The 21883-nt window shown below is 42.3% G+C and overlaps 1 protein-coding gene across 1 annotated transcript in view; it reads left to right on the plus strand.

Moving 5' to 3' along the window:
* Positions 1 to 1052: 1052 nt before the first annotated feature.
* KDM4B (lysine (K)-specific demethylase 4B) overlaps positions 1053 to 21883 on the plus strand; it is a 78432-nt gene continuing 57601 nt past the window's right edge. The window contains exons 1-4 of the mRNA XM_010002474.1: positions 1053 to 1187; positions 3181 to 3356; positions 4499 to 4613; positions 6266 to 6459. Of these exons, the coding sequence (XP_010000776.1) occupies positions 1053 to 1187; positions 3181 to 3356; positions 4499 to 4613; positions 6266 to 6459 (620 nt within the window). The remainder of the gene's footprint in view (positions 1188 to 3180; positions 3357 to 4498; positions 4614 to 6265; positions 6460 to 21883) is intronic.

The following is a 21883-nucleotide window of genomic DNA, read 5'->3' on the forward strand; positions in this document are numbered from 1 at the left end:
TTCCCTACAAAAGGAGTACTTCTAGCAGCACCTGGAATACATCTTGGTTAGTTCGAAATCAGTTTTAATCCAAACATGCTTTGCTTGTGACTTAGAAGTCACACTTGACATAGTTTTGATGCACTTTTTATTCCTGAAAAGCCCCGTAGTGCCCTCTCGTGATAGCTTGAGCACATTGTTTGTGCTGCAGCTGCTTCTCTGACATGGAGAATATTTTCCCGGTTGTGTTTGCAACTAAAACGCCTTTAAAACACTTTGCCTTCTGAGCTTCCAAACATAATCTTACAAAGGGCCATTTTAAAAACTGTGATTTCATCCTGAATTCTTCTGGATTTTTTTCTCCTTAAAGATTTTAACTTGGGCAATGCTGCTTTTCACATTGAAAGAAGATTTGAAATTGTGCATCTACAATTCTTTTAAGAATTGTCTGGCACTTTATTGTCTATGTACATTGCAAATACAAAGTGTAATGGGGTTACGTTTTTAAAAAAAACCCTTATTTATAATTTTTAGTGTAGCCCAGCACATGAAAAAGAAATAACATCAGCCAAAGCTGTTGTTTTTTTGATACAAAAGGGTATGAAGCATTCTGGTGGAAAGCTTTGAGGAGCAGCTGGTTCCACACAGGCACTGGCTGGGTGCTGAGGGCAGGAAGAAGGGAGTTGTTGGTGACAGCCATTCCAAGGAGACACAGCTCCATAGGATGAATGGAGGGGTTGATGTGAAGTCCGTGGTCTATATTTAGGCCCTATCCAATCTCTTGGTTGATCCTGGTGTCAGGACTTCCCTGATACTTGATCCTTCTTAGGGCCCTGCTCACAAATCAACTAAGTGGGTTTTTGGTCAGGAGCTCTTCATATCCATGTCAGGGTACAGTGCTTAGAAATACTTTATTGAGGGAGCAGGGGAGAGAAAACTAAAACTACATACATGCCTTTCTGTGAAATTCATTAAAGAAAATAAAGGGGTTTAACCAGTATTTTTTTTTTCTGCCTCTCTTCTTTCTTTCCCCCTTTTTGTTCTCCCTCCTCAGGCGCCGCTGCCGTAGAAATATGGGGTCGGAAAGTCTGCAGAACCCTGGCTGTAAGATCATGACCTTTCGTCCCACCCTGGAGGAGTTCCGGGACTTTGGGAAGTACATTGCTTACATGGAATCCCAAGGAGCTCACCGGGCAGGGATTGCCAAGGTGAGTTGCCCAGGCTGAGGCAGCTGTGAAAGCTTCCTGACAGCTGCCTGCCCAAGGCCCTGCTCCATGTGTCTGCATTTCTGACACTCAGGAGCTTTCAAGAAGTCAAGCTGAGTGTGGTTTTGAAAATTGCACTTAGAACCTCGGCTTCAGTTTACCCAGAGAGGAGTTACAGGCCCTTCAGCAGAGTAAAAGAAGTGTTTATTTGCAGGATGTCTTTTCCTCATCCCTAGCTGGAAAACCAGGGTGTTCCCAGCCCTTGCAGAGATGGGTTAAGGGTGTTTTCATGTCCTGAGGATGAGGCAGGGGTAGCCATGGTCCTCAGGGGCTGGAGGTGTGAGGTTTTCAGCTCCTCCAGAGTGTAGGCTAAAGGATCAAGCTTTTGAAGTCTGCAGACCTGTAAATTTGTCACGTGTGCTTTTGCAATTCCTAAAAAACCTGAAAGCCTTGTTGACATTTAGGAAGCTTCAGCCAACTCTAAAACATCTTTCTACTTCCTTCCCATCCACATCTATATACTCAAACTGATGAAACGTATGAAAACTCTCCATGAGAAGGTTCTAAATCCTAGTACTTGATGTACAACTGCATGGAAAAAGTCAGGACTAACTGATCAGAAAGAGTATTTCTGTGGTTGTGTCATTTTGCACCACAGGCTGAGGGAGGTCGTTTGTTCTGACAAGGTAGTTGTTATGTCTGGTATTTAGCAGAACTTAATAAAGCACAGCAGAGAAATAAAGCTGTGAGGCATGAAATAATTCTTATTTCTTCTAAAACATTGGTCAATTACTGTTTTTATTACAGTTCTAAAGAGAGCTATTGAAATGAAGCTCTCTGTGAAATGTTTCCTTGTCCACTCAAGTGTATTAGCAATTACATTCTGGGAGTCTGCTAGGGTAGATTATTTTAATAAAGGTTGTTGGTGAATTCCAGATGTTGTAAAGAAATTACTCTACTTGTAGGACTAAATCTGAGCATTTCAGGTTATTTTTTGTGTCTCCATTGCAGCTGCAGTTCATATCTTGTAGCGGAAGTAGAACTCATCATATCATAGAGGAACCATAAAATCAGTAACTTGCCCTCCAGTTCCTGTAACTTTTTTGTGGTTAATCCTTACACCAAATTAGATTATAGATATTTTACTTTTTCATCCCACGTGCCTGCTGAATGTTCTACTGATTGTTCTCTGATCTGAAGCCTAGAATTGTTGGCAGCTCTTCTGTTTAAAATTACAGCTTTTCCTTCCAGATTCAGCACTGCTTTGCAGCAGGCTTTGGGTTTGTTGTTTTTTTTTTGCACAGCCTCCAACAGTAAGGGTGGAGTTCTGGATATATTCTCCAGGGTTTTCTTTTCTTCTTCTCTACCTCTTGCCCATTTTTATTTAAGGATTTGTCACCTATGAATACAGAAACATCAACAGCAATAATGCAACAGGATTTTAAGCCTTCTTAATAATAATAAAAAAGCCAAATTAAAAAAAACCCCAATCCTCTCAAGAAAACCCCAATATCAGTGATATTCTAGATGGAGCAGTGGTTTAGACTACTATAAAAGGTCATGGAGCTGTGGAGGTGCAACGTGCTAATAAAGCTGCTTGAGTTTTCGTGCAGGTTTTTGGAATGGGAGGTGAGAGTGGAATGCTGTTCTGGAGGGAAAGCATGTGCAGTCCTTCTGGCATGCAGCACATTTCCTTGGAATAGCCATGTGTCCTTATCCTAACGCCATCATCTGTGACACTGGTGGAGCTGCTGGTGGGCAGGAGATCCGCCCTCTGAACACGTCAGCTAGTCCTGCACTTCAGCAGATGCAGAGCAGGTGTCTTGTCATCTGTGCTGGTTATTTGAGATGCTGCTGTTATCTGAGAACCTGCAGGATGAAATAACCTCCCCCTTCAGCAGCCTCTTGTTCAGCAGCATTTGTGTTTGCCTCTTGTGAACATCAAGTGGTTTATTTGTTATGGGTTTTGTTTGCTTTTTTTTTTCCCCAATTCCAGGTGATTCCTCCCAAGGAATGGAAGCCCCGAAAAACCTATGATGACATAGATGACATGGTTATTCCAGCTCCTATTCAGCAGGTGGTGACTGGACAGTCAGGATTATTCACCCAGTACAATATACAGAAGAAGGCAATGACTGTGGGAGAATATCGACGTCTGGCCAACAGTGAGAAGTATGTTGGTGTGAAGTGATGCCCCTTTGGAACGGGGCAGTTGTGCAGAAAGCTTTTCTTCCTAGAAACAAGCTGAAAAGTAAATGCAGCCTTGTTAAAGGGAGCTTTTTTTGAGGAAACAGCTTTTTCTTGAAAGCTGATGTCCAGAATCTCAAAAAAGTTTGTAACTTGGTGGCTTTTGGTGTGTCTTAGATCTTTTTCTGGGAAGGTGCTGGAGAAGGTTCTTCAAAGTCAGTAGTTGACTAAGAATCTGCCTGAAAAAAATGTCTTGTGACTCAAAGAAGAGCTCTGGGCACATTAATGGTTGTTCTGGAAGATGTGTTCCATTGCTGAGGTAGAAATAAGAGTATCCTGGAGTCTGGGCTGAGACCAACAACAGGGGAGTCTTTCAAAAAGACTGGGAACTTGGCAGAGCACTTCACTTAGCTGGGACAGGCCAGCTGCTACAAGCTGTAGTTGCATTATTTTTCCAGAGTCACTTGCCCAGAGTTTTGGAGTGTCTTGGGTTTTAACTTGAGCAATAATGTCATCATGCTGTCAGCTTTTACAGGAGCTTGTAGTGAGAGGACAAGGGGGGATGGATTAAAACTGGAAGAGGGAGACTGAGGTGAGATATGAGGAGGAAATTCTTTGTTGTGAGGGTGGTGAGAGCCTGGCCCAGGTTGCCCAGGGAAGCTGTGGTTGCCCCATCCCTGGCAGTGTTGAAGGGCAGATGGGGCTTGGAGCAACCTGGGCTGGTGGGAGGTGTCCCTGCCCATGCAGGGGGGTTGGATCTAGATGATCTTTAAGGTTCCTTCCCACCCAAACCATTCTGTGATAACTTTGAAATGCTGCTAATCCTGCACATACCAGAGGGCTTTACCTGCCCTCAGCTCCCCATGTGATAACTTCATCTCCTGCATCCTTAGGATGGGGATCTGGTACTTCCCAGAAACCCCCACCCTCTCTATCACTGTGCAGGTCTTATAGAATGATTTAAAACTACATGAATCCGAGTAGTATTAAGAATGAAATCCACCTTCAGTAACCTCCTGAGAGTGCCTACTTTGGAAGACAGGCTTCTTTTCAGTTGTTTGTCTGTGCTGAGTGTTCCTTACACTTCCATCTTTCTTCCATCCCTACCTTTCCCCTGTTCCTGTCAGGTATTGCACTCCACGCCATCAGGATTTTGAAGACTTGGAGCGCAAGTACTGGAAGAACCTCACGTTTGTCTCCCCACTTTATGGAGCTGACATCAGTGGCTCATTATATGATGCAGTAAGTCAAATGCTCCTCTTCATTTTAAATATGGGTACTGACTTCCTTAGTGCTTTTTTCTCTTTAAGGAACAGTAAATCAGTATTTATTTGATTTCGCAACCTTAAAAAAGCAAATAATCTCTTTCTTTTTCCCTCATTCCCAAACTGTGACTAAACTTTCTTTAGGATTCAGGATAGCAGAGAAAATGGAAGGTGTGAAAAGCTTAGTTTTACTAGGAAAATCAGGAGAAAAAAGTGTTTAAAATTAATTCCTGCAAAATGTGTGGCTGAAAATTGTATATAACTTGCAGAAAAGGTTGTTAAAGAATCTTGGGCTGGTTTCATAATGAGATTTGTGTGATAGTATGTAGGTCAATTAAAAGTTACTGACCCTGATCTTTATCATGCTAGAGCTGGGGGTTTGTTTCTCTTTCTTATTTATTTAAGGGAATATAATAGAAATTTCTGGTGAAGCACCTTACAGAGCCAGAAGAAAGCAGCATTTCAAGGAATTGAGTGCTTCATCAAAAAGACTTCTTGGATTCTTAACACAATTGAAATATTTTTGCTTGGATTTTTTTTCTTCATAAGCAGCTGTGTTAGTGTCCAATGCACCTGCCTGCTAAATGTTTTTACAATTCAAATTGTTAAAGCTTTTCCTTTATTGTATCCTCTGCATGAAGTAATTCTGTCATTTCTTATGCTTTAAGCAACAAGATTGCTTATTTTATGACTGTTCAGGCAGCTCATCTGAAGCAGTGCCCTTCCACTGTAGTTTTCTTTTGAGTGGAAAATGGCCTTTTTTGAGCATTGTCTGGTTGTCTGCAGAATAAAGTGTCTTTTTAGCATCACTGTGGTTTAATAAGGCATGAATTGGAATAAACATAGATGCCTGAGGTCCTCAGAGCAATGGACATCAAAGTTACCTGTAATATTTGGTGCTTTGATGAGAAGATCATGTTCTTGTCCATGGTGTGATCAGGGAAGGTGACAAAACCAGGCACAGGCACAAGCTTTGAGAGAAGGAGCTTTACAATGTACATTGTGCCTCTTTCCTTTGGGACATTGTCTTACTCTTCAGGCAATCCCAAGGTTTAAGGTTTGTACCAGTTTATGTGCCTTCTCTCTTTGGTACTGAAGCAGAGAAAACCAGCTGTCAGATTTAGAAGTTCTTACTACTCTTTCTTTTTGGATACTGATAACAACAAAACTGTATTCCCCATTCTTTATCTGAAGCACTGAGCTGATATGGAGGTTCTGCCACTTTGGCCACATTGAAATCTATAGTTTCTCATCAGCTGATACATGTTCATCCTGTGAAAAACCTCTGGGTGGAATATATCATTGAGAGAAATGTACATTTAGGCCACCTACTTATTTTTATTAGTAGAACAGTTACTTAATGGCAGGGAATCACATAGTACAAGTGCCTCTTCAACAAACACTTTTAGTGAGAAGCTATTAATCAATCCCTTTGCCACAGGGCAGTGGTAATGCATCCTTTTCATGGTTATTGGTGAGCATTAAGAGTAAGCTTTCTGGAAGCAGGTGGAATTAAATGAATGCAGACAACACAAGGATTTCAGGGCACTGAAAGGAAGCTGTGGGCTATTATTGTGCTATAGAAAGTCCTGGTATGTTCCAGTACAAAACAGTTGTTTTGAATTACAGGATGTGGAAGAATGGAATATTGGCAATCTGAACACCCTCTTAGACATGGTGGAACATGAGTGTGGCATCATCATAGAAGGTGTGAACACTCCCTACCTCTACTTTGGGATGTGGAAGACAACTTTTGCTTGGCATACAGAGGACATGGATCTCTACAGTATCAACTACTTGCATTTTGGGGAGCCAAAATCCTGGTAAGTGATTGAGTACTAGCAGATGGTGCCTCTTTTGATAGCTTTGGTACCTTTTGCCCTCACTGCAATTCCCTTTCCTTCAGGCCTACCTCATTCCATCAGCTTTACCTAATCTCTCACTTCCCTCCTCCCCCTCCCCCCTTCTACTCTACATTTGAAAGCAATTTTACTTCCATGCTGACTTTCTCAGAGGCCTAATTCCTGACTTTCTAGAAAAGCAGCAGAATTAGGGGGATTTGTTGACATTAGGAGTAAAACCAGATCTCAACACTTAGGGCTTTTGAAAAGCTAATGCAGAAGGGAGCACTTGCACTAATGTGGGAGGGCAAGTGGTGCTGGGGATGTGTGGAGGCTTCAGGAGCACTTTAACAGTGAAAGACTCTTCTTGCATTATACTGTAGGCAGGAAGCATCTGTTGCTTTAAAATATCCATTAGTTAAACATGTAAATATGCTCATAACTCCAGGGACAAGGTGGGTCAAAGTGTTACATTTTCATGTTCATAAGCATTTTTCAGCATAGACTGGTTTGCAGTAGCTTTCCACAAAAATAATCAATAGATAAAGGATGAAGTTCAAGAAGCCAGGAAATCTGGAGTGAGTTACCAAGAACTGTCTCCTTTTTTTTTCTCAAGTCTCCCATTTAAAAGTACAACCAGAGAGACTTAGCAACACAGAAGAACTTTGCTGAAGATCTTGATGTGACTAATAAATATTGACATTTGCGTGCAAATTAGAGCTTAAATGTCACAGTGAAGCTGCTGTCGTTGTGCCCTGGCAGTGGCAGACAGGATCCTCCCTTCTCCCTGCAATATGGGTCCCTGGTGACACCAAGTATCTCCAGGCTGTTACTGCCTGTGGATATTCCAGCACAGAATGACTGGATGCATGATTATTTTGCAGTCCTGAAGAGGACTGGAAGCAGGGGCTGCATCTGGGACATTCAGCTCTAGGTTTAAAGTGACTTTTTTTTTTTTTTTAAAGTCTTTCCAACATGTCAGAAAGTCTAATTCCCCAGCAGACCTGATTCTTAGTCTTCCTCTTTCAGGCAGATGCACCAGGATTTTGCAGGTATTTTATGATACCTCTGTTAAACAAAATTAATCTCAAGAAACATCTCTCTGGATTAGGAATGGAATGTGCCACCGTCTCATTTTAGGCACTGTCAGTTATTTCCTTCCTCTTCAGTAGTTCGTTCAGCATCGGTTTTACTCAGTCCCCATCTCCAGTAGGTGGAAGCACTTACCCTCCTTTGCCCACACAGCTCAGTGACCACCAGCAAAGCTGGTGTCTTCTTCAGAGTGATGGTTTCAGCAGGTCAGCACACAAGAGTTGGCTGCTCTGAGAGCTGTTGGAGCAGCTGCCTGAGGTTGGTGTTAGGGTGGTGCCATCACCAGTGTCTCTGAGAACTCCTGGTGTGCCTGCACATTACCAGTCCTGCCTCATCTTCTGCTTGCTTTTTGTTCCTGTCCCAGAATGGAGGATTTTTGCTTTCAAAAATAAAAATAAGAACAGATTGCCTTTAAAAAAAGGAGCTGGTTACAGCATGAAAATAGTGGCTGTTCCACAAGCTATTCACAAAATTGAACCAATTCTTTAGTGTTTAGACATTAGGAGGAAATTCTTGAGTATGAGGGTGGTGAGAGCCTGGCCCAGGTTGCCCAGGGAAGCTGTGGCTGCCCCATCCCTGGCAGTGTTGAAGGGCAGGTTGGATGGGGCTTGGAGCAACCTGGGCTGGTGGGAGGTGTCCCTGCCCATGCAGGGGGGTTGGATCTGGATGATCTTGAAGGTCCCTCTGAACCCAAACCATTGCAGGATTCCATGAAACCCTCATATTATGAGCAAATGGTAGAGAACAGCTGCTAAATGAATAATACACTAAGTATTTGTAGGGGTTTTTTGTTGTGGTTGTTGGGGGGGGTTGTGGATTTTCAGTTTTTTTGAGTATTGTTGGTATGATATGTCAACATCCATGTACTGAGTAAATCATAAGGATGATAAACTCATTGCATTGAAGCTGTTGCCTTATCTTTACTACAATATTTTTTTCCTTATGTTTGATGTTTTATTTGGGGGAAATAGGAATTACATAGTAGATAAACCAACAAAACAAACCTCCCAGCAGTAAAACCCAAAACATTTTGTGTAGCAAATTGTGTGAAGAGGTTAGGAATAAGAAAGAAATGGAAATTGTAGATGGAAAATGATATCTGTCAAATATCTTACAAGTTCTTTGTAGCTTTTATTTCTGTCTAATCTTCTGAGGATCTGGGGAGATGCTGGGGACACCTGATAGTCCCCTAAGAGGGGCTTCAGTTGTTGCAGAGTTCAGTCACTACTGCTTATAATTGGAGCAGAGAAATCATAACATCTTGTGAAGGAGCTCAGGTGTTGCTGGTTAAAAATCAAAGCAAGAATGTGGCTCTGCACCTGAGTGTTTTTTGGGTTATTTGTTGGTATTGATAACAAACTTTTACCCCACTTAAAATGGAGGGGGGGATTTGTATCCAGCCATTCTGTATAGCTTGTTTGTTGTGGTTTTTTTTTTTTCTAGTAACTAGTTCTGTAAACCTTGCACAGTTGGGGGGAAATGAGGATTTTGAGGACAGACCATGTTTTGGGCAAAACGTTTTCCCATTGAACTGAGTTTTCTTCTATAGATGACAGTGGGTAAGACAAAAATAGATGTATTGTGACAAGATGCCACTGCTGCTGTTCCACAAGCTATTCACAAAATTGAACCAATTCTTTAGTGTTTAGACATTAGGAGGAAATTCTTGAGTATGAGGGTGGTGAGAGCCTGGCCCAGGTTGCCCAGGGAAGCTGTGGCTGCCCCATCCCTGGCAGTGTTGAAAGGCAGGTTGGATGGGGCTTGGAGCAACCTGGCCTGGTGGGAGGTGTCCCTGCCCATGCAGGGGGTTGGATCTGGATGATCTTGAAGGTCCCTCCGAACCCAAACCATTGCAGGATTCCATGAAACCCTCATATTATGAGCAAATGGTAGAGAACAGCTGCTAAATGAATAATACACTAAGTATTTGTAGGGGTTTTTTGTTGTGGTTGTTGGGGGGGGTTGTGGATTTTCAGTTTTTTTGAGTATTGTTGGTATGATATGTCAACATCCATGTACTGAGTAAATCATAAGGATGATAAACTCATTGCATTGAAGCTGTTGCCTTATCTTTACTACAATATTTTTTTCCTTATGTTTGATGTTTTATTTGGGGGAAATAGGAATTACATAGTAGATAAACCAACAAAACAAACCTCCCAGCAGTAAAACCCAAAACATTTTGTGTAGCAAATTGTGTGAAGAGGTTAGGAATAAGAAAGAAATGGAAATTGTAGATGGAAAATGATATCTGTCAAATATCTTACAAGTTCTTTGTATCTTTTATTTCTGTCTAATCTTCTGAGGATCTGGGGAGATGCTGGGGACACCTGATAGTCCCCTAAGAGGGGCTTCAGTTGTTGCAGAGTTCAGTCACTACTGCTTATAATTGGAGCAGAGAAATCATAACATCTTGTGAAGGAGCTCAGGTGTTGCTGGTTAAAAATCAAAGCAAGAATGTGGCTCTGCACCTGAGTGTTTTTTGGGTTATTTGTTGGTATTGATAACAAACTTTTACCCCACTTAAAATGGAGGGGGGGATTTGTATCCAGCCATTCTGTATAGCTTGTTTGTTGTGGTTTTTTTTTTTCTAGTAACTAGTTCTGTAAACCTTGCACAGTTGGGGGGAAATGAGGATTTTGAGGACAGACCATGTTTTGGGCAAAACGTTTTCCCATTGAACTGAGTTTTCTTCTATAGATGACAGTGGGTAAGACAAAAATAGATGTATTGTGACAAGATGCCACTGCTGGTTTGGCAGCCCTCCCTGCTGTTCCCTTAAGCATAAGGCAAGAGTATGCCACTTGCCTGAGTCATCTGTATAGTTGTTTGTTGTGGTTTTTTTTTTTCTAGTAACTAGTTCTGTAAACCTTGCACAGTTGGGGGGAAATGAGGATTTTGAGGACAGACCATGTTTTGGGCAAAACGTTTTCCCATTGAACTGAGTTTTCTTCTATAGATGACAGTGGGTAAGACAAAAATAGATGTATTGTGACAAGATGCCACTGCTGGTTTGGCAGCCCTCCCTGCTGTTCCCTTAAGCATAAGGCAAGAGTATGCCACTTGCCTGAGTCATTTCTTCCTTGCACTTCACCCTGACAGCTTCTGTTAATGAGTTCTCAGGCTTTTCTGTGAACAAGCTTCTGAGGAGTGAATCTGAATATCCCTTTGAGCAGACCTGGAACTTTCCAGGCACCCGAGCATCTTCTGGCTGTGATTGCAGTCATCCCAGAGCTCAGCTGGGGGAGCTCTTGGACTTCACTGAGGAAGTTCCAGTGGTGCAGCCTGGCTTTACCCGAAGATGGCTAAAATGTTAGTTGTGTTTTTCTGGCATCACCTCTGTGGAAATTTCCCAGCTTCCTTCATCCTTTTTATAGACTCTGACTCTGATCATCTTAGAAGCACCTGAGGGAACAGCAGGAGTGTGGAGAGTTACAAAGTCTACCAGTTTGGGGTTGAGCTCTAAAATAAGAGGCTGAGTTCTTGTTTGGCTGTCAGAGGTATTTATATAGTGAACCAAGGACTGTGTATATTGGTAGTATCCTGCTTCAAAATTCTCTGTGAAAAACCCTACCTCTTTCTTCATGTCTCTCATAAATTATCTTAAGCTACTTCAATCCAGGCTGTGCAAGCAAAGCCCTGCTTTGCAGGGTTGTGTGTTGGAGCAGTGAGAAACCACCAGCTCTCTTCCCTTATGGTGAAATTAAGCTGATTGAGGTTGTCTCCCAGACCTCATTCAAGTGACAAGAAATCTGTCTGTTTGTTCTTTGAAAGAGGTGAAATATCTTCTCAGGGAAGTCTGGGTATGTTCAGACCATGAGAAACCACCTCACTGGACAAGGAAATAAGCTGAGACAGGAATCTGTCTCGTGGGTCAGGGAGGATGGTTACCCAAGTATTATTTTGCATGGGTCTTTCATTTCTGTCTTTGAAATGTTGGGTTATCCCTCTTAAGAAATAGGTGCTTTAGGGACTGTTAGGGTTAGAGTTAAAATAAGTGTCTGTGGTTCAACCATTGGAGATGGCTTCTTTGTACAACCTAATGAGCATCTGCCTGGTCATACAGCTCCTTGATTAATGTGTCTCTGTCACTGCAGAGAAGTCCTGCTGCCAGCACTTTCCTGTGCTGCCTCTTTTCCTTAAGCAGAGCAGAACAGGCTGCAGCAACAGGACTTGCCTCCTCAGAGCTGGGTCACTGGGGATGCAGGTTAAGAAAGTGTTCAGCACTGAGTGAAGCACCTGAGCAATAAAGGGTCATCCAGCAATGAGGGAGAGGAGAGGGGCTAATGGAAGACAGCTTTTTCCTGCTTCCACATTCATTACATGATGTATCTGTGCCTGTAGATGGCAATGCGTTTACTCCTCAAATTCTGTCTGCTTGTACCAGGAATGAGCACTGTTCTGTGTCTTCAGCCACATCCACAGCCCCCTGTCAGGTTACCCTCCTGTCCAAGCCCATCACTTTTTCTAATGTTCTGTGTCTCAGGTGCTCACATCTGGTCTGCATTGTGGTCACAGTGTTGGTGTTTTTTAACTGGAAAATCAGTCTGACAGACTGGAGGGGTAGTATGGGAAGCATGGGCACTTCCCATCACATACCCTGGGAATTTGGAGCTGTTGTGTAGCTTTGTGTTCAGCTGCCCAGGCAGGAGCTGCCAGATTGAGTTGCTTGCTTGTTTCTCAAGATACAATAAAACCTTCCTCTCCCATTAGTAGTTTAATTACAACCTTTTAATGGTCTGTCTCCAGTTTTTTCAAAAGTTTGAATGTATTTCATTTTGCAGCCTTACATTAAATCTCTTGTGGTAGGAGTTTTTACTGTATCAATTATACATATTATGTATAATTACCTTATACATTCATATGCTGAGATCTAAAATAGAGCATATTGTCAAATGAGGCTAACAGAAGACTGATTTTATAATGACAGAAGCAACAAAGCTGAATGCCAAGCCTCATACTTCATGGTTATTATGGCATTTTATTGAGGAACGTGTTCCTCTTAAGCCCTTGCAATTTCAGAAATGTATTTTTAAACATTCAGATGCTCCACCATCCCTTGGTTTTGTCTCTACAAAATGTGCAGTACCCACCTGGAGAGCTCCCCATGGTAGGGGAGTGCTGGAGGAACCTTTAAATCTCAGTAATGTGAAGTTGATGGATGCACTTTGGAGGTGTAATGTCTCTATCTTGTTTTGTCAACACTGTAACACCTGGCTGAGTAATAAGGTTATTTTCTCAGATATTTTGAGACTGAGCTTGCTGTATAGCAACAATGTTTAATACACCTTCTGTTAAGTACTAATGGGATGTTAAACTGTGCTCTGTCTCTCAGAACTGCAGGTGTTAAACCAGAGTGACACTGAGGATGGTAATTGATTTTTATAGAATGTCCCTGTTTCCTTATCATGATGGATGTTTAATCCCCTTTAATTAAAAGAGGTAGCCAGCTTTAGCTTTCAAGTTGTATGGTCTCCTCTCCAAAACAGTCCCTTGCTGAAACTGGATCATGCCTAATCTGTTTGACTTTGATATCACAAAGAACACTTTATGCCAGAACAGCACTTTATGTGGAATTAAGGACAAATTACCAAAGGAAATTTAAAATAATATGATTAGTTGAAAGCACTGGCCACAGGTACAATTACATTTTCAGAAACACTTCTGGAATTCTGTCTTGTAAAAGTCTTAAGACTGCTTTCTTGGAAGTACAGATGGTTACCTGAAAATATTGTTAGTTGAAGTATTTCAGAAGTTCTGATTTCTTTCCTCCAGGTGTCCAGCAAGGTTCCCAGTCTAGGCTAAGTCCATCTCTCAGAATCAAGGCAAACAAGTCCATGGCAGGACTTGCTTGTAACAACCAAATGAATTTGCATTATCTGTAATTGATGCCATCATCAATAAGGAAACCTCACATTTTCTAGCTGTGATATGATGGCAAGGTTTAAAGTAAGACATGATTGTTCCCCTGGGGGAGGGTTGTAAAAGGAGTTATCTTTATTCTTGGCTAAAAGCACATACTGAAGCAGCTGCAGATATGAAGTGCTGAGGATCTCACTGCTGATTTTATTTTTCACTCTTGTCTTAGGGAGCATTGCAGCTGTCTTAGTCAGAACTGCTGTCCTGTGCTCCTCCCAGGATAGAAAACACTAATCCCTGGAAAACTATCGATCTTGGGGAAAGAAATAACCTAATACAGCCATGGAGCTTAACACTTCTTCTCTCCTCCATCATTCTCAGTGCTGGGTCCTTATCCCTGTGTCCCTAGGTATTCTGCACCATCCCTCTGCTTTTAACACACTCACATATGATGCAGTTTGTTGTGAGCTTGCTGTAATCTCATTTAAAGCAGCTGGGTTTAGAGTTTGGTAGAGTTGTGTGGCAGCAGGGGGGAAGGGCACTTGTTCCTTGCATCACTTATTACCTTCTAACTGTTCCATTCTCTCAGGAATGGCAAAAGGAATTGCACAAGGCATTCCTCTCAGGAGTTGCACAAGGCAGTTGAATTGCTGAATTGATCAAGTGTGATTATAAGTCTTGATTATTGGGGTCTCAGTAACCCTTGCACCCTGGAGATCCTGTGAGTTTCTTAAACCCGGATTAACAGGAATCACAGATGCATTTTGCACTTGGGGGGACCGAGGACTCTAAATTTGTTACACAATGACTTTTTGTTTTGCTTCATACAGAGAATTCCCATCCCCCTGGCCCGAGTTCTACTTTTCCTATTTCTTGGCATTAGGGAATTCATAAGAATATTCTCAGCCTTTCCTCCCTTGATCCCCAAGGTCTGCATCAGCCTTCCATGTGAGGTGTGTGGGGTTGCCTTGCTCTAAAATGTGTGCTTATGTTTGTGGTTTGTGTGTTTCTCTCCTGACAACAGAGATTTATAGACTGATTGAGGTGGAGTGGGGAAGAAAGGAGATGCAGTGGGGGAGCCATTTGGCTGTGATGGGCTCCTTGCAGCTCACAGATTTCCTTCCTGCCTCTGCCATCCAATGTAATCTGTTTTACAGCTCTGCAGTTTTGGATGGAGAAAGAGTAGAATTTATGGTGATGGTTGATTTATAGATTAACTGCAACACCATTTGCTCTCGGGCAGATTTGGCAAAGCAAGACCCTTTTCTGTTGATAAAAGGGATAGAGGGAGGAACAGTGATATTCATTAAAAGAAATAAAAGGGAAGGGAGATAAAGTATGGCCAGACAGAACAGCTTTTCACTCTCCTGCCTCCTCCAGAACTGTTAGGGGAAGGCTGCTTTGAAACAGGCTTTCTGCATTGAGAATCTGTGTGCATGTTGATTTGCTCAGAGATTCATGGAAGGAGTGATGTATTGAGATGCAGAGTTGCATCCCCCTGTAATTCACTGATAAATGAGAGCAGTGCAGCAGTGAGTTATTAATACAGCCCTTCAAGCTTCATATACCGCAGTCATTAGTTAATCAATACCAACCACACTAAACTACTAATATCCAAACTAACCTTTCTCAGCTCTGTTTGTCCTGGAGGTGGTGCTGTGGGTGAAGGATGGTGCAAATCTTATCAAGAAGGGAACAGCTGATGGGCTGCTTTGAACATCCAAGGATTCAGCATCTGAATCTTGGGCAACTTGAGTGTTTTTAACGTGGTTAAGTCATCAAACCAAACTATATGAAGAGTTATGAGCTCTAACTTGTGTTATGTGGATTATCTTCCCAGTCAGGTGCCTGCAATTGCAATAGTGGAGATTTTTCTTTTTAATAGAGTTAGATTTTTGTTGTGTTTTATTATGCTGTTGTAGACAGGTTATTAAAAGATAACTTTTCCCATGCAGAGGAGGCACAGCATTCTGGGGAGGTAGGACACCTCTGTTGTCTTTCTTGACTCACCCTCATCTAAGTTTGAGAGAAAATGCCACGAAGGTCAAGCCAGACTCATGGACTGATGGAATCAACTATGGATCTTGTCTGGGAAGGAACTGTTGCTTTGGATGTGGAGTGATGCCAGGACCTCAGCCAGCAAGCTGGCTGCTTGCAGCCATTCAGTCCCCCTCCTTTCACTCAGCTCTGTTCTGTAGGTGTACTTCCCCCTCTAAAGTCCTTTTCTGTTTCTTATTCTTGTTTAAATCCACTGCAAAAGGCATAGTACTAATATTTACTTTGCTGCCATTTTAATTTTCAGTCTGTTTTATCTCCATCTCACTTGGCCTGTTTCATTTGTTGAGATGATAAACTCTTGGAGGCTGGAGCTCACCTGTGAGTTCTTGTACTCAGCCTAGCAAAGTGGAGACCCTTCTGATCTGTGGGTCATCCTCACATCCTTCCATCATCACCCGGAGAGGTGGTGATGCTGATGTGTGGGGCTCATCCCTGTTTTTGCAGCAGTGTCTTCAAGGGGCCTCCTGCTCCACAGGCAGTGTTTAATGCCTGCTCTGCTGTTTCCTCCAGCACTAATAATTCATCACAGCTCAGCAGTCTCAGTCTGGACTGAGGGGAAGCACATCTTTGATGCAAGAAGGTTCTTGCTGCAACTCACTCTTACGTTTTGAAAGTGCCTGCTTAAAGCTCAAGCCTGATTTGAAATGAAGATCTATGGAAGTCTGACAGGATCACAGATTGGTTTTAATAACTGAGGCTTTTGAACAGTGCACTCTGCCGTGGAGACAAGATGGGAGGGAGATGCTTCCATGCTTCATGGAACTCTTTCAGCCTGATCTGACTTGGGCCCTGTGGGAGAATGAGCTTGCAAATTCTGCCTTGGCATGGCACTGAAAGCCAGGGTTGGAAAGACCAGAAGGAACCAACAGTGATACTGCAGAGCTTTGTCTTGATTCACATTTTGTTAACACACTGGCAGAAATCAGCAGGGATTTTTTTTTTTCTTTACTCAGCAGAGAAAATTGAGGTTGGGTGATGCCAAGTGCAGCACAAGTGTAGTTTAAAATAACAGAAGCCTGCAGTGATGACAGTACTTAAACAGCACTCTGTCCTTCCAGTGCTGTGCAACTGTTAACTAGTTAATGTTCTCAGTAGTTTATATGCTGGGGTTTCTCTCCACTTCATTTCTAACTGGCCCATCAACATGACAAAGCTGATCAAGTCGAAGAAACAAAGGAAACTTTACAGCCTGTGTCACTGATCTTGATCAAATCTCAGCTCTAACACTTCCAGCTTTGATGCTGACAAGAACACAGGCAGTAGCTTCAAAGCAGTAGTTGTGGGTCCAAATGAAGTAGATTGATGCATAAGAGGCATGAAACTTTGGTAATTTTTTTTCCCCTCAATAAAGAAGAGTGTGTGTAGAGACATTGCACCTCTAGCATAAGGGGTTTCCTAATCCAAAGATACCTTTAATTACTAGGGAGCAGATTTCTTCTGTTCTGCTGTGGGCAATAATCTATTTGTTTTTTCCAAGAGCAGAAGCACGTGGGCCTGTGCCCAGTAAAGGAGGCAGCTCTCACAGGCCAGTTGGTACAAGAAGGGAACATCTGTGATCTCCCCTGGTTTCCTTTTTTCTCCTTTTGCATTGAGGGGTTTTTAGAATGTAAGGTCTTTGAGGCATAATCTTTGCCTTTCTTTGTGTTTGTATAGTATTGACTACAAAAACCAACCAGTAATTAATAAACTGATTGCCAGTTTTGGGAAATAAATCTGATGTGAACAGGTTCTTCAGAACAAATAGCAGAAAATGGCAAGGGGATGAATATTGTAGTCATTCATCTCAGTTGAATTGTATACTAATTATCTTCTTGGCCAAGTAAAATGAATAGATGATTTAATAATGTTTTTCCCAAAACACCTTTTCTTAGTAAAATACCCCTTCATCCTGCTCATTCACTGCATGCAGAAGCAGACTAGGGGCTGATTGTGTAGGTGTGGAAGGAGGGGCACTCCAGTGAGGTTTGTAATTTTGTGCTTCTTGTCTGGCATTTGTTGCTGTGTGAAGCTCACTGGACTGGTACATTGATTGCCTTTCCAAGAGCAGATGGTTGTTCATATTAAACTCTCTGTTTTAAAATAGTATTTAAAAATTGCATTTGAATTCTGGAAGAATCTCCTTTTGGTGTTCATGGAGTTTTGGGTTAGTGAAGTAATGTGGAAGTAGCCAATGGTTCAGATGTTTTATGCAAATTATAGAATCATGGAGTGGTTTGGGTTGGAAGGGACCTTCAAGATCATCCAGTCCCAACCCCCCTGCATGGGCAGGGACACCTCCCACCGGCCCAGGCTGCTCCAAGCCCCATCCAACCTGCCCTTCAACACTGCCAGGGATGGGGCAGCCACAGCTTCCCTGGGCAACCTGGCCCAGGCTCTCACCACCCTCACACTCCACAATTCCCTCCTCATGTCTCACCTCAATCTCCCCTCTTCAAGTTTTAACCCACTAGCATCTTGTAGGTGTGAATTCAGTTGTACCTCTTGAAAATTCATGTTGCTTTAAAATCAGAATTAAAAAAAGCTGCTGTCTAATGTCACTTCTTGAAACTAATGCCTCTTCAATACTACTCCTAGCTCCTGGCACATTGAAAGGTTAAAGAGCAGTATGTAATTAGCACCAGTTAGGTGTGACTCCTCTTCCAACAGTCAGTCCTTAAGGATTCTGTCCCAACTCCAGAGACCTGAGATGTTCTGCCCATCGTTACTTGAAAACAAATGGGGAGTTTGCAATTGCACAGATCTCAAGTGAAAGAGGAAGTTTCTCATCTTGCTTACTGTTTTGTTAGCAGCAAAATTGCCTGCCATTTCTCCATATTGTGCTTGGAAATGGGTTGGATAATTAGGCAGCTATGTGCATGGAAAAGAGATTTTTATTGAGTGAAATGGCTCTGTGGTGTAAGTGCTGAGAATGCTTACTGGTACCCAGGCCCTTTCTGAGCAGGTTTTGTCCTGATTTGCTTCCTGTGCTGGTTCCCAGAGGATTGTATTTGAGCAGCTGAATGCAGAGCTCATTTTTTCTCTGAGCTTTAGAAGACAGGCTGATTTGGAGTGTTTGTGTGGTTGTAATCTTGTTCTGTCATTACCTATTTACTCCTTATTATGGCTTTTTGAGCAGATACTCTTCAGCCTCTGTGTTTATCTTCCTCCCTATGTGTATTTCAATAAAAATGTCATTATGTGAAATCATTGACACTGCTGGTTAAAGATACTGAATTCCATCATCCATTGTCCTGTAAAATGATCCATTAAAGATAAAACTGCAGGTACTCGATAAAGGTTCTTCCCTTGGAACAAGGAGCTCTCTGATCTGTGTGCAATCTTATCTCCAGAGCACTTGTTTGCCTTCTTGATGTGGAGGAGCCACAACAGGAGGGGACAGGGGAGGGAAGCTGGAGATTTTCCTCTCCAAGCAGTGATCCTGAGGAGGGAAACTGGATACCTGGAGTAAATTCATGGTGTGGCAGCCTCAGGTATCAATGAGGAGAAGGGGAGATGATTTCTGACTTGTAACAAACTGGGAGGGAGAGAGAGATGAAGGGAGGTTAAACATGGAGGAGAGTAAAGGTGAGGAAAAGGGGTGACCATGAAAGGGAGGGTGCTGTTGACAAAGGAGCAATCCATGCTACTGGTTGAAGTGCCCTTTTCTTCATACAGGCTGCAAAACAGCTTTAAAATAATGTGGAAAAAAATGACTACTTTTTTTTCCCTCTGAGCTTTACTTTGACAGTAGGAGATGGAGTATTATAAATACTTTACCTTCTAGAAAAAATAGGCCTCCAAAGCAGGGTATGAACTGGGCAAATGAAGGGCTACCCTGTATGTAGTGACAGTTCTTAATGATAAATATTCTGGATAGACTCAGGGAATTTCTTTGGAGGCATTGCTTCTGTCACTGGGGCTAAAGATGTGGAAGGTCAGGGTTCAGATTATGCATTTATGGACACACTTTGTCTTACAGAGAGTGAAATAATAGCTTTTTATTCTGCCTGTCAGGACTGAGAGTAGGTTGGCATTTGAATCTTCAAAGGGTCAATATTCTTGGCACAACTAAATCTGCTTTGAAGACAGATAACTAACCCCCAGTTTGCCACATGATCTTAGGCATTTAAAATGTGCTGTTCTCTTTTTGTCTCTGTTCCTTATTTCAGTAATTATAGCATGTTAAACTGTGTGGGGCCTGTTTGGCCAGACCTTGTGCAGACACTGTGAAATTAACTTTCTTACCTTCTCACATGAATCGGACTGAAGTGACATTTCCAAAACCTTGTGGTTGAAACTCCTCCTGCCCATGGTCCCCAAGCTCTGGTAGAAGGTGGGTGCAGATTTAGTGATCTGATCACTGCTTAATTGCTCTGTGTTGGTGCAAAGAGAGGCTGATGTGTAACAAGGTGGGGATGCAATGCAGGAGATTTAGTGATCTGATCACTACTTAATTGCTCTGTGTTGGTGCAAGGAGAGGCTGATGTGTAACAAGGTGGGGATGCAAGGTATTGGAACTGTCAAAAACTGTGTATGTGTGAGAATTGTAGCAAGAAAAGACCTTGGAAGCTTTGGGAGGAGGTTGAAGTAAGGGAGAGGATGGTCTGGTCCTCTGCCAAAGCTACTGAGAGCTTCAGGTGAGAACAGCTCTTAAATGGAGAGATACCAGGGGAGGATTGCCTTGGTTAGGGATCAAGTTTTTAGTAGCTTTCAGTGGCCAAGAAGACAGAATTGAATTGCACCCCCTTGGAAGAAGCAGCAGTGAGGACAATTTGAGCCAGACTGCAAAGTCTCTGAAGAGCTGGAAGGGTCCCTGATGCTGGGAACTGTCACTGTCATAGTGAGTTCCCTCTTATGTCATCTCTTACTGCCTTCTAAACTGGTCCTTGGATCCCAGGATGGCCTGTCTGCTCTTTTTTTACTGACACACTCATTTAATTGGTAACTCACAAGACATTTGCTTATTTATTTTCATTGTTCCTGATAATAATTCTAAGCCATTAGAGGGGAAAATTGTATTCAAAAATGCTGTTTCACACTTTATTTGTTTGATGATTTAGAGCGATAGAAAATAGCACATTTGCTGGCTTTTATAGTCTGATAATTATCCACATCCATCAAGCCCTTCCAGGGGAATAAACAAAACACCAAGAAAATTACACTATTAATGACATCCTTTATGGCAAATAGGAAGGATCTTTCTTTGTGGTAAGGAGAAAAAGAGGATTGTCCAGTTAAACTTATGTTACCAAAAGCAAAAAAAAAGCACTGTAGGGATATGTTTGTAGCTTTGGGGCAAATACCTTCTGAGCTTGTGCCCCTGGTGTAGTTACAGTCAGACTCTGTTTTGAAGGATACTCCAGAACTTGGAAAATGACACGGAAGTAGAGATCAGAAATGCTGGAATTGGGTTTTGTGAAACAAGCTGGGAGGCTGAAAATCTTTCAGGTAGAAGAACAGTGAGTTCTGGCTGAGTAGAAGTGGTACTTAATCCATTTCAGAAACCTGCTCTTGTTTTGGTAGGAAGAGTAGGACAAGGTAATTGGAAAGGATCAGTTTATTGCTTTCAGATTGTTGACTCTGGGGTAAGATGACCTTTGAGTCACATGGCTGTAACTTTGGTTTTAATTTTTATCAGGAGATTTATTATTTTTTTTCTCCCTATTCTGTAAATCTTGTGTTCCCTGGCAAGGCACAAGCCATTATTCATGCTGTAATCCCACAAGTTGCTGAGTGGCAGGTTTTCAGGTTTAGTTTGGCCTTTTGTCTTGGTCAACTCCTGCAAGGCTGATCCTTGGAAGTACGTGCCTAGAACATCAGTCTCTTGGTTTGTTTGCCAGCTCAGTTTCTTGGAAGTTTGATCTATCTTCAAACACTTGCTGGTTGAGCACTATTTATGTAGACTTTGCTTTTATTGGGCAACCAGTTTGAACCAGAAAGGACAGATTCTGCACTTGAAGCAGTGGCTCAAGGTCAGCATTTTTGGCACTGTTGTGTTTTCTGTTGGCTCTTGTTTTCTCTGAAGCACAAGCATCTATAAAAAGATGGACTGTTAAAATATTTATGGTGCCACTACCATTTCTCTTTAGTTCAGGTTGTTTGGGGCAACAGAAGATCCTTGCTCCCTCTTTGCTGTGGTTAAAAGGAAGTGTGGGAAGCAAAGTGAGTCCTGCTTCACCAAATTCCATCCTCCCCAGGCAGGGGGATGTCAAGACTCAGCTTCCATCACCAGGGGTGAAGCATCGGGCAGTTCTGAGTCTTAACACAGCCCAGTTCAAGGTCTTGCCTGGTTACCACAGTCTATTTTGGTCAATTGATTTAAAAGTGGGATTTTATTCATTCTGAGGTTGTTTTTTCTTCTCTTTCCTTGTCCCTGTGGAATGTATTTCTGCTGTGATTTGAATGGGGCAGAGAACGG

This window comes from Chaetura pelagica, unplaced genomic scaffold (genome assembly GCF_000747805.2).
Source record: "Chaetura pelagica isolate M959 unplaced genomic scaffold, ChaPel_1.0 scaffold1081, whole genome shotgun sequence".
NCBI lineage: Eukaryota > Metazoa > Chordata > Aves > Apodiformes > Apodidae > Chaetura > Chaetura pelagica.